Source organism: Oreochromis niloticus, linkage group LG5, assembly GCF_001858045.2.
Source record: "Oreochromis niloticus isolate F11D_XX linkage group LG5, O_niloticus_UMD_NMBU, whole genome shotgun sequence".
Lineage (NCBI taxonomy): Eukaryota > Metazoa > Chordata > Actinopteri > Cichliformes > Cichlidae > Oreochromis > Oreochromis niloticus.
The window spans coordinates 34,328,250-34,341,624 of NC_031970.2; the positions used below are offsets into that span (position 1 = coordinate 34,328,250).

At 40.0% G+C, this 13,375-nt stretch overlaps 1 protein-coding gene across 1 annotated transcript in view; it reads left to right on the forward strand.

Moving 5' to 3' along the window:
• The window catches only part of sox13 (SRY-box transcription factor 13), a 28,105-nt gene extending 18,002 nt beyond the window's left edge, over positions 1-10,103 (forward strand). Inside the window, exons 11-14 of the mRNA XM_005450100.4 lie at positions 433-538; positions 2,489-2,659; positions 4,576-4,792; positions 6,203-10,103. Coding sequence (XP_005450157.3) covers positions 433-538; positions 2,489-2,659; positions 4,576-4,792; positions 6,203-6,488 — 780 coding nt within the window. The 3' untranslated portion in view covers positions 6,489-10,103. The remainder of the gene's footprint in view (positions 1-432; positions 539-2,488; positions 2,660-4,575; positions 4,793-6,202) is intronic.
• The last annotated feature ends 3,272 nt before the right edge of the window (positions 10,104-13,375 follow it).

The window sequence follows — 13,375 nt, forward strand, 5'->3', positions numbered from 1 at the left end:
CTTCACACCGCTGCATGTGGATGAATAGCGTTTTACAGCGCGGGGAATGGTCGACAGATAATACGCTGATGGTGTGGTAGTTTTGCAAATTCAGAGTTGCCACATTCCCGTCCCTGCCTTGTCTTCTTCACCTTTCCTCCCTCCAACAATAAACACCATTCTTCCTCCTCCATAGTGTTGCCATTTCCTGTCTTTGCATTTACAGCTCTGCATTTAAGCAGCAGCTGATATGGCGAGCGTGCCACGTCTTTACCTTAAATAGCACTCCAGTGTAACACGTGTGCCATGAACACTCCTCTTCGACATTAGGTCACTTTTTTTTTTTACTGCAGTGCAAATTTAAATCGTCTCTTTGTGCTGGTATGTGAATATTTGTGTGACTTTAGACCATTTCTGAGTTCATATGTCTTTGTTTTTTTTTAATGTCTGCAGGAGTTTAAGGTCTCTCCTCGCAATGAGAGGATGTCTCAGAGTGAGAGAGGTGAGGACAGACATGGCCTGCCGTCCACTGAGGACCACCTCAGCAGTGATTCTGAGGGTAGGCATCCCTGAAAAAGCCTGTTTAATGCCTATCTGTATTTTGCCAAGTTGTTGTTGTAATGAGACCAGCATTTGTTAGGTTGCGCTGATAGCTTATCCTATTATTATGGTACCCATCCATTTATCTTTATCATTATATTCAAATATTTTATTTTAATTGATCGACTCATATAATTTTATTAAAACCTGTTTAGACTGGCTTAGATTAGATTGGCGTGGCTTTAGCTCAGACGGTAAAACAGGTCATCTGCTAATCGGAAAGTTGTAGTTTTGCTCTAGTCTGCAAGACACTGGACCCTAAGTTGCTTTTTGATGCATTCATCAGAGTGTGAACGTGTGTGAATGCTACATTGAAAGTGTTTAGGTTGAAAAAGCATAGAAAAAAGTGCTTGTATAAATGTGTATGAATGTGTGAATGAGGTATGTTGTATAAAGTGGTTTGAGTGCTTAAGTAGAGTAGAAAAGTGTTATATAAGAACAAGTCTATTTACCATTTAACAGATTGCTAGCAGGCATGAGAAAGCTAGAGAAGCCACAAAGTGAACACTGAAGAAGTTTCTTTGAAGTCAATTCAAGTTTTTTTACATAGCACCGAAACACCTCAAGGCACTTTGTGCTTATTTGCAAGGAGTCACCACAAGAGATATTAGATTTGGCAGATTTTTGCACCAATGTACCCCCTGACGCAAACTCTAAATGATTAATGTCTCCTTTTGAACTTTAATAAGGAACCTTCCACATGTTAGGCAAATGCCTATATCATTACACTATAGAGCTACTCCACACAGCAAGTGCTAACTTTAATTTTAGCACTAAAAGGTGCTAATTACCTAGCTTGACTGTAACTTGAATTCTGGCTTCCTTTTGTCCAAGCTAATAGTCTGCAATACTGCCCATTAAATTACCTGATTTATCGCTCCCCTAAGCGCCACTGTCAAAATCTAGCTAGCTAAATGCTCATCTGCATTGCCTAGCAGCAACCAGGAAAGCTCACGTATGCAAGCTAATATTAGCTTACTTCCAAACTGGAAAAATGCTAATCAAAGGCATTACTGTCACTCAGATGTTGGTCTCAGTAAAGCAACCACTTGGCTAAATCAGGACAGCCTGTTTAATGTTGTTTGTTTCTGGGAAATAGCACGATTAGCAGAAATGTTTTCTTCCAAACATGCTTTATTAATGTGCCATCGGAATATGGCACAGACATTTAAAGATGAAAATATAATATCCAAGACCTTCAGATTTAGCTTCTTCGGAGTAATAACCTCATCTTTGTAAAGTTTAGTAACTCCTTCTTGATGCATTCTCAATCATCCAGGAAAGTAAATCTCCAAAAGTTGAATCTGTTCATCTGGACGTAGCGTTTTGTGGGAGAAACGTTTCGTCACTCATCCAAGTGACTTCTTCAGTCTCAGCTGACTGCAGGTTTCCCCAAACCTTATAAACAGTACATTTGCATAATGACTGAAACCAGCCCACTGAAGGAACAATGGGCTGTGAGGTCAGTTCCTTAATCATAATTATGCAAATTATAATTATGATTAAGGAACTGACCTCACAGCCCATTGTTCCTTCAGTGGGCTGGTTTCAGTCATTATGCAAATGTACTGTTTATAAGGTTTGGGGAAACCTGCAGTCAGCTGAGACTGAAGAAGTCACTTGGATGAGTGACGAAACGTTTCTCCCACAAAACGCTACGTCCAGATGAACAGATTCAACTTTTGGAGATTTAGTAACTCCTGTCTTTGGTTTAAACGTCAGGATGGAGAATGTGAATCATATGAAATTGGATGTTTGTGGGTGAAGAGAAACTTTCACCAATTTTAGTGTTGCAAGAAAAAAAAGGTTAATATTCAGACATGCACCACTTATAGCAAGAAACAAATAGCTATTCCTTTATATATTTGTAACATATTTAAAAGCCAGCCTGTACCCTTATTTACTGTAGGTACCCTGAACATTTCCGTCCCAGGCGGCTACGCTGAGGCACGGCCCCCTCCCTCCTCAGGCCACATAAAGAGACCGATGAATGCCTTTATGGTGTGGGCCAAGGACGAACGCAGGAGGATCCTGCAAGCTTTCCCTGACATGCACAACTCCTCCATCAGCAAGATCCTGGGTGAGAGCAGCACTGGTTAGGGGTGGGTTTATGTCTCTATTCTGAGACCCTGCCTGGCACATGTGAGGCAGTGAAGACCCACCTGCTTCTTCAACCACACACACACACACACACACACACACGCACACACACACACACACACACACACACGGGCATGAATCGCTTTCCCTTAAACAAACATTTACATTCCTTTGTATTCTAGAGAGTTTGTGTGTCTATCTCCTATCTTTCACACAGACACACATGTAAACCACTAATTTGCTTAAATACATAGTACTGATTACTTGCCTAATACTTATCTTTCAATGCAAAAAACATAGTTTTGACCACAACCCTAAACATGTTGCTTTTTGACCTTGAATTATTTCAAAGTGTTTGCTTTTGAATAACCTTTATGGAAGCATCAGGTAGTTTGTGGCACAGAACCATATGGAAAGCTAATAGGTAATTCTGCCTATCACCATGTACTATGAGCTTGCTTTAACCAGTCAGATCAGTGAATGTGAGGGAGCGTGATCAAGATAGTTAGTTAAAAAATGAAACGGGAAAGAAAACACGAAGAAGCGAGGCTTTGCATATCATGAGATTTAGATATGTGGATCTTTTTGAGGGCAGCGTCAGTGCAGTCTCCATTCACTAAAATTTGATTTATGTTCTCTGTAAAGAGAGACTCAGAGTATTTTAACAGGAACTGTCAGTGTTAAAAATTAGGGTCATGACTAAGTCAAGTCTGAACACAAACGCCTATTTTTAGAAATGAAGTGAAAGAATGGTTAGAAAGGAAAGACAAGATTCTTTGAAACTTGCCGGGGAATCAGCAGCTTTTTAGGTTTTCTTCAGTCTTGAGGTAATCCTTTGAGAGTTACCAGTAAATGCCGTGATAAAGGAACTTTCCAAAATGTAAAGGAACACGTGTATGACGTCTGAGTCTAGGTCATCATAGACTAACCCTTTATTTTGGGTGATGGCCAAAAATGTGAACGTGTCAGTTAGAGTAAATTTCTTTTTCACCTTATTGCCAATAATTGGGAGAATAAAGTAATAAAGGCAAAAATGACACATTCTGGTTGTTTGATGTTAGTGTTGGGCTCATCACCAGTGATGAATTAGACTGCAGAGGTACCAGAATTAACGGCCTGAATCTTTCGTCAATTTTACTTTCTCTTCTTAAGAAAGACTTAAAAATAGTGGCACTAATGTCCCCCACTGTGACAAACCAAAAAAGAAAATTGCTGTATTTAGGTAGGACTGTAACCCCCCCATAACCCCGATAACTAACCCTCATAATTAAGGGAGTTTAAAGGTACATAAATAACGAATAAAATCTGCTCGAAACTTTTCATCGAAATCTGAATGAGTGAGAACAAAAATGAAACCACGTAGGCCCAACGAGCATTTTAAGCTTACTCTCTTGCATAACCATTCTGTTAATGGATTAACAAAAGGAGGATCTGAATTCAGGACAATGCAAACAGGATACCAAACAAAAGGGCAAGCTTTCAGCAGCTTACTTAAACTTACAGCAGAGAACAATGAGGGGGAAACAACTCCGAGGTTGGGTTAATCGAAAAACGGGAATCCAGGAGAGTAAACAGATGGAAAAACTGAAAGAGTGACAAAAAGACTGAAGGACGGGATAAATAAACAGGGATCTAATTGGGAACAGGTGGGACAATGAGGGCAGGGCTGACGATTACAAAGGAGGGGAGACAAAAAGGAAGTAAAATAACAAAAGGTGTGCAAGGAAAGATAATTACCAAAGTAAGACAACATGTAGATGCAGGCAGAGTAGCACATAAAACATGGGACAAATGCTTCGAAAACCCCACAAGAAATGAAACATGGCGACCCACGACAGCTTCTGCTGCTGGAGAGCATGAAGTCACTCCTTTGTGTTGGTGCGTCTTTGTCTGTAGGCTCCAGGTGGAAAGCCATGTCTAACCAGGAGAAGCAGCCTTACTACGAAGAGCAGGCGAGGCTGAGCAGGCAGCATCTGGAGCGCTACCCCGACTACAAATACAAACCCCGGCCCAAACGGACCTGCATAGTGGAGGGACGACGGCTGCGGGTGGGCGAGTACAAGGCCATGATGAAGAGCCGCCGGCAGGAACAGAGAGGGACCTACGGGCACAGGTAGAGTCTGAGAAACAACTTGTGAAAGAATTTGTCCCTGGCAGAAAAACACTGACAATTCAATCCCCTGACAAGAGTTTGTGCTGCACCTCCACACACTGGAGACAATGCTTGCAGCTCTCAAAGGCCCCCCTTTTTTTCCTCCTTTATTCTTGAAGACACAAACAAAAGTGGAGTACTGAAACTGCAGCTGGGCTGCTCACTGTGTCCTCGACAATGAATAGAATCCCTCTCTATTGGTCCCTCTAACTCCTTCTAGTTAAGCTGGAGGAGTTGGAGGCTGGAAATGTTAACAGTGGTTGTTTTGGAGTGCTTTTCTGTTTCACTCTTGTTTGTCTTTGCTTTACCACATGTAGCCTCTATTAGGCTCTTTATAGAAACAAAACATCAATATCAGGGTGTCACACTGGCCTAAAGCTTCAATCCTGTTTCTTTTTTTTCATATTGAAGACACTGATAGACTGACTGGCTCGTATGCTTATGAAGGAGAACAATATTAGCACCGGCCTAATGTGGTTTTACCATTCTAGCGTTAAAACAGCTCTAACCTGTTGAGGCCTGGGCTCCAACAGGACCTTTAAAGGTGCACTGCGGTGTCACACACCAAGATACTGGCAACAAAACCCCTTACCTCCTGTAAACGGAGAGGTGGAGTTGCTGTGGATCAGACTTGTTCGAGCATTTACCCTTAGACTCGGTTGCCGGTTTAGGATCTGTTGACAAGTATTCGCCATTGCCGAACGGGAACACTCCGGGAGCCTTGCCCACTCGGAGATGCTCAAAAACAACGATCTGGTATTTGTCAAAGTTTTTTAAACCATTAAAGGTGGTTTATTAAAACATAGATTACAGAAACAACTTACCGCCATGAAGCGTGACTACAGACGCTTCACCCGATCAGCGCTTGTGATGTCGAAACAGTTCGGCTGCCATGGCAGCAAAACACACACACGCATACAAACAACACACAACACAGACGTGAAAATTTAAAGATCAGTTTTAAAATATACGTATTATTTTACACTCTGGTGTTACAGCTCTCATGATATTGTAACCTGTGTGTATATATACTGCCTGCTTAGCACTACCTAAAAAACCAAAGCTAAGCTAACTCTTAGCTAAACAACACTAAACATATTTGGTTTAGAGGGGGATTAGCAAATATATCTAGCTTTAGCCAATAAATTAAACACTATGTTTTGATGTTTAGCTGGTTGGTGAATGGTTGCTGCCAATCACTATCTAATTGATTGGCAGCAACCATTCACACAGGACTAGAGACCTGCCACTAACACCAGTAACCACCATTTCATAAGGAATATCAGCATTTTAAAGCCTTTGATTAACTTTTTCATTGACAATAAATGCCTCAGAATATCTGAATATATGTGTCACTTCCTGTCTTTGCAGTCAAACGGAGCCACAGCAGATCCATTACCCCCACAGCGATGGCCAGTACCCGGGGGGTAGCAGCTCGGTCTCTGTCGCTACCATGCCTTTTCACCCTGCGCTACTGGAGCATTACCTGCCGCAAGTCCCGCCCGTCCCCCGCAGAGCTGAGGGACAGGCCACGCCCACCTCTCTGCCTAGGGAGAGAGAGCGGGAACGCGAGAGGGAGCGACCGCCATACAGCGAAGGAGAGGAAAGTGATGGGGGGGAGAGGAGTGAGGGGGAACTGGTGCTCCTTACGGACTAAAGAAAGGCAACTGGGAGAGGACCCAGGAAAAGGAAAATAAAAGATGAGGGATGGGACGAGAGGGGAGGGTAGCTGAGGTGGGCGGGTTGCTCTTTGATGAATGGCAGTCAGAGAGGAGGAATGGAGGATGAACTAAAGAAATGGTGAGGGAGTGTGTGAATGGGGGAATAAAAAGGAAACGTCATACTCACCCCGTTGTAAATTAGCCTATTCTCCAGTAAAACCTCGCCTACACAAACAAATAAAGGCAAGCTTTTATCATTTCCCTTTACACGTATCATGTCATCACATGCTTTGTGTCAAAACTTTGGAGTTATATTTTTGTAGGTTTATCGTTTAATCCCTTCTGCTTCTTGTTTTCTCCCCATGTTGACCCTTTGGCAAACAAAATGCCCCCACAAAGACTGGAATTAAAGCAGATTGATTAAAAGTTCAGCAGAGTACCTGTTTCCTCCTGTCAGACAGCTGAGGAACAGCCGCTCTGGGGTTCAGTATGTCAGCTTTGCCACCTGCTGGAGAAGAGTGGTTAATACTACTGTTGCCACACATCCTATTTAAGTTACACCACAAATCAAACTGGAGGGATAAAATAATTGGGTGATTAAAGGTGCATATCAGCAGTTTTGGTACTGTGTGCTTTAGGAGATTAAAAAATAATGGTCATATTCAGTAACAGTTGCCTCTGGCCATAGGATGATTCAACACGGTAAAAAAATATATCCTATATGCACACTGCCACTTAAATGTGTGTGCGTTTGTAACTCAGGCTTTATGTTAGAAATGTTCAGTCTTTAAGCTCATCACTGCACACAAATGTGATGCACATAAAAGTTAAGGATAAACAGTTCTACAAAGCCTGCAGGAGGCTGAAACAGCAGGTAGGGCAGCAGCAGTATTAACATGTCAGGGGGAGAGATTCAATCATCTGGCCAACAGACGCTGCTGCTACCTTCCCTGAGTCTCTGCAGTGAGCGTTGGGAGAGCTAACTCTTTCTCTCTGACTTTGCTTAGTCTAGCTAATGACAAAAAGCACAGATTGTGTTTGGCACACTCTTATTCTGCATTTGCACCATTTGGAGAGTTAGCATGAAAGGTTTATCTCAACAAACCTTCTCCCAAAATTTGCATGATCCATGTTCAATCTGAGCTATCAGCCTTTCTACACATCCAACTGGCAGTTGTTGCAGATCCGCAAGTCACTTTGCAACCCACCTTTCCACAGGATTCTCCTTATATACTGAATCTGAACTAATCCATTGTCATATCTGCCGCTCTGTTGTGCACAGGGCCTTCCCATGTCTAGCTTTCTATGTATGGAGTGGAAGGGCATCCCAGAATAGTAACATGCCATATATAAATATATATATGACAATCTTTTACGTGTATAGATTTATGTAGCACCAGCCAAAAGCAAAGCTAGCTTTGAGCTGATAAAGGAGGACTTCATTCAGTGTAGTTCAAGATGTGCTTTTTTTCAAATGTCTTTTTCTGGTCGGACAGGCCTTGTTGCCCAAAAGTAACGTACAATTAATCAACATTGAAACCTCACCATCATCCTCCCACATCTCACTGTTAGTTTGAGCCATGCTGCTGTCATCGTGTGTCCATCAATGCCCTCTCCACAGCATGGTGGGTTAACTTCAGCCTAGCCTATTTTTTTATACCTCTGTTTGCTTCTTTGCATGTTTACTGGATGTCGTGTTGAACACATCGTATCTGTGTATCCAAATGTCTGCTGTGTTTTTCTTCTGAGATGCTGCCTCTCGCAGCACTGGAGAAAATATTCACATACAATATGTTTTTATTATTATTATTATTATCATTATTATCACTATGCTTTTTTTTTATCTTTAAAAATGTTTGTCAATTTCATCTAAAAAGGCTAAAGTATTTCCTTTTATCGTCTTTTACGTTCCTGTTCCTGTAACAGAGAGGCAGATCATCCCCAAAACTGTGAGGCTGTGTCTCTAATCACTGCTTCTCTCCTGCCTTAGATCTGTTATACACAGCAGTCAGCAGCAGGTTTGTGGACAATTGACCTTCATTTTGCATTGTTGAGTAGTGCAATGCCATTTAACACACCCTCATAAACATATGTGTGTGTGTGTGAGTGTGTATGACGTAAACTGAGAGTGCAGTATAGAGTAATTAGGGAGTGGTTTTGGACACAGCCTGTGCCTCAGATTGGAGAGAGAGCTGTTGTTTATTGGTACAAAACCCCCATTTCCTTATGATGGGAACAAATGTTTATCTATAAAAACTTATATATAATATAACCCAAAGCAGAAGGAAGGTCGATTTAGCAATGAGAACTCAAGACACCATAATCATCCCTTACTGAGTAACATTTACTCCTCATAAGCACTTACTAGTGTGTATTCTTTAACAAGTTTAACATGCTGAAAAAACAAAACTAGGTTTTTTGCAGTTAGCCTGCATGTAAAAGATGGACTGGGACTTTACCCATTTGTTTTGCACTTGACTGATGCGATGTTAATTTTTTTAATTAGTAATTAGTTAATGCTGGCAAGCTTGGCTAGCAAGTTACAAATATGTACAGGTATAACAAACTGCTTAACACTGCCAATTAGGTTTTTTTTAGGCAACCCCCCCCAATAAACAATGCCAATTAGTGCAGAAGACAAAAAAATACTAGAACACTCACCAAAATGGAAGGACAGACTTCCATATGTCAGGCTGTACCATAGATCACATCTATGGTATACCATTTGTTATATACTTAAGTTAAAAGGGATAAAAGAAACAAACATGGTGGCTTGAATTAAGTGGCTTTTCCTAAACAGCCATCAATTACAGCTTCATGTCAATCAGTGTGGCCACACCCCAAACTTATTTCCTTTGTAATGCTAGTAATTTGGCTCTTTCAATGTGAAACCATGTGGACTGACTTGCTTTTAGAGAAATATACTAACAGTAGCAGCTTTGCATACTGCCTGTATTCCTAAATCAACGGAATCGAATATAATGAAGACAAATCTGTCTTTTTTAAAAATACCTTAAACCCTTTACTTTTTAAGTAGCAGCAGTAAAGGTTAGTACAGGATTTTTTAATAGATTGAATGCGTCACAATTGTAGCAGCTCTATTCTTTGATCCACAGAAAAAAAATAAAGCTCGAAATAGACTTGCTACTTCCTGGCATGTTGTTGTTATCCTCTAAAAAGCTCAGGCTAACACTTTTAGACCCAAGGATAATTTTGGTGCCTTTGTTCTCATCACTCAGTGACCCTGTTGACTGAACATAAAGTTTGTGCGACTGGCTCAATCCTTCATTGGCTCAATCCTTCATTGGCTGACTGCAAAGTTGACAAATCAAAGTGGCAGACCTCGTTGGGGTTGGGGCTCGTTGTAAGGATGCTGGCTTTTGTGTACAGAGATGGATATCAATGACATGTTTAAAATGTTTATCCTATTTTAGTGAGACGTGATGAGGAGTCACCTGTCGTTAACCCCTGCTGATGTAAATATAGAAAGAGACTTTATTTTGTTTATAAGAGCTTGTGTAATTTAAAGGTGTACATTTCTCTATGTTTTCACAGTTTTGTGCTTTTTTGTTGTTGTTTTTTTCAAAAGATATTAAAATTGCTTGTGTTAATTGTGTCTGGTGTGACTTTTTTAAACATATATATATATATATGTGTGTATGTATGTATATGTATGTATGTATGTATATATATATATATGTATGTATATATGTGTATATATGTATATATATGTATATATATATGTGTGTGTGTATATATATCACATCTGTTAGTGAATTCCCGGGCTGCAGTGGTCCGTATCTATCAAAAGTACTCCGAGGACGAAATAGTGGTGAACCAGTGACAGGGTCACGGCTATATCACACTTCTTCAGAAACATTTTGCTCTCAGTCTGTCTGAAAGAAATTTCAACCAATCAAAAGTTATCACATGTATTTCTGGGGTTCCGAGTAAGCGAAGGTCAGGATGCCTGGTGTTAAGGGTCCGAAATTGAGGACGAGAGTAAAACAATGATGGTCCAGAAGAGCTTGGTCAAACAATTGATTTTAATGAATACACGCAGCGTGGGGAGATGTACACTGGAAAACATCAGTTGTAAATCCCCGCCCAAAAATACACTTCAGATTGCTTTTATAACATCAGGGTATTATAACGCCCCCTCTTGCGTTTACAAGCACATAATTTGCATCTTAAGAACATTGTTTGCCTCTTTTACAGACAATGATCAATTCTAAGAGATAAATGCAGACACAGGAGTTCCCCTTTCTGGCATCCTTTTCCAAATATGGTGATGAGGTCCCCATGGACTTGTCCTCCTTCCGTCACCTGTTGTCAAGTAAACTCTAGTGCCACATGTTGCTGAATACATTCAGGCCTTTGCTCCACTATTATTTTTACTGTAACCATATAATCAGCATATAAGCTTTTAAGATTATAGATTTAACTCAACGATTTAAAGTGGTTCTAACTGCACCTGTAATAAACATGTTAATATGTGATTATGATAACTCCTGTAATACAAATTATAACATAATGCCAACAACTTCAATAAATGCTTTGATGAAATGATAATTAATGCAATGATAAAGATGATGGTTATGAACAGTAACCGTAAAATAATTCCTGTAATTCTACAATTCCCTCTCTTGACGTCACCACACCGTTTTCTTGTGTCACTCCTCGACCCACTCTGTCACCTCTAGATCCATTAATGGCATCATGGGCACCGAAACCACCATTCCCAGGTCCACTGCCTTCGCTCTGACCCTCTCTAGCCGTCCCCTGACTCAGCAAATCAGACAATAACCTCATGTCATCTAGGTGGTCCAGTAATAAAACGCCAGCTCCCACTTGAAAACATTTCATGCTTAAGTGGTCCCTGCTCCTTTTCTGGGTCCCTCTCTAGTGGAAATCTTCTCCTGTAAGGGACAGAAAACAAACAGCCTCTCTCTGCTACACCTCACTAATCTACTGTGTTCATCTAATGTTCCTTTAATTATTCAAAGTTGGTTCACAATATCATGTTCTGGGCTCTATCCTTTATATTAACTTTTTCTTGATCTTAATTTACTTAATCTCAATGCTCTTTATGTGTGTGAGCAACGCTTTTAGTTCTATTAAACACACCCAGGGTAAAATATACACCATCCCCATGTCAGCCTAAATGTCCGTTAGAAAGCACACTTCAAAATTTTCTATCAGGATTTACGCCTCTTTTTGCTTCAAGCATATACATAACATGCAAAAGTTACTGTTAATGCCAGTTAGACAAGTTTCCATTATCTACAACATTTTGTTTCACCCGCCTCAGTAGTTGCTAAGCAGAAACAAAGCAGCATGTGTTCCACCTTTACCCTATAAAATAAATCTCTGTCATGTTTGTGTCTGTAAGCATGTTTTGCATTCATTCATTACACTCCGCGCCATCCCTGCAAGTTAGGAGCTATATAGTTAAAAGCTACATCAAGTCCAGGCCTTTGGCCTCGCCTATGTTTAAATCATGTGTGTTTGTAAGCGTGAATGCTGTTTATCCTTCTATTGCTCCAAGTCCCCCGCAATATATCGACTGAGACATCGCGCTCATCGAAGCTTATGACCTTAAATGGACCGAACATCAACTCTGTTAATGAGCACGATCGCAATGTGTAAGAAAAAATCATTTCTACATATATAATCTCCAATGTTATTCATTTGAGTCAGCGACACTTTTAACACTCTCTTAAGAAAAACTCTCTCCTCTACCCTAGAAATAAATTTGTGTAATATCTGTTTTAAAGCCTACATTATAACCACTTATCCTAAAAATAAAAAAGAAATCAAACATTTTCTACTCCTAAAATCTTCACTAGTTTTCCCCAAATTATCTAAGCATATCTTTTATTCCCACAGTTTCCCTTTAAGTTTTATATACAGCTTCTTATGAACACGGCATTTTATCTTCTAAACAGGATTCAATTCATTTTAATCCTTTAACTTACACATGAAAATAACACTTCCTACCTTAGTTTACCATATCTAAATCATCCAAAACTCCAAAAGTCATAAAATGATCCTAGAACCCATTTCAAATTAAACAAATTAAACCTCAAATCCCTCTCTTTTTGACACATCTCATGTGGCAAAAAACTCAAAATGCTTCACCCAAGCTTGGGAAATTAAAACAACAAGGTTAATAATAATAATAATAATAATAATAATAATAATAATAAGGTTAGTCATATCATTTCTCAGAACAGCTCAGCAATCCTCCTCTCTGCTCCGGCCCTGAAACCCTGTGTTTAAGGAATAAAATCAATTTAATCATCATGTCACATCTCCTCGAAGTCCTGCTCCCTTCAAAGTCTGGATCCTTGGAATTTCCTGGAAACAAAACCTGTACTTTACATTTCATACTCAACTCTCCCCCTTATGATCCAATCTGTGTCATAACAAAAAATAAAACTTAAACAGAACAATTATCAATCATGTGTTTCTTCAGTTAATGGTAACATGAGTTATATCAAAACATGTTTCCCCTTTAGCATCAAGCATTCACCCAACAATATAATGTAATACCATAATCTAACCCCAGTAAAAAAACAAACAAACAAAAAAAAAAACAGAAACTTTCTCACAGCAAACATCAGCAACCCAAAATCAGCATCCTCTTTCTCTTGCTGGCATGGCAAATTGTTTGTCCACATTTATTCATCCCAACTTTTGTCCAGTCACACAAATTCACTCACATGCATTCACACCAGGTATTGCCAATAGTGGAGACTCCCGCACGAATAATCAGATTCTCCACATCAGCAACATGAGCTCATTCATTTGTTTTATTTTGTTTTTTCTTTTTAGAAAAATAGTTCTTTATGCTTTTGACTGGATTGAATCGGTACAATCC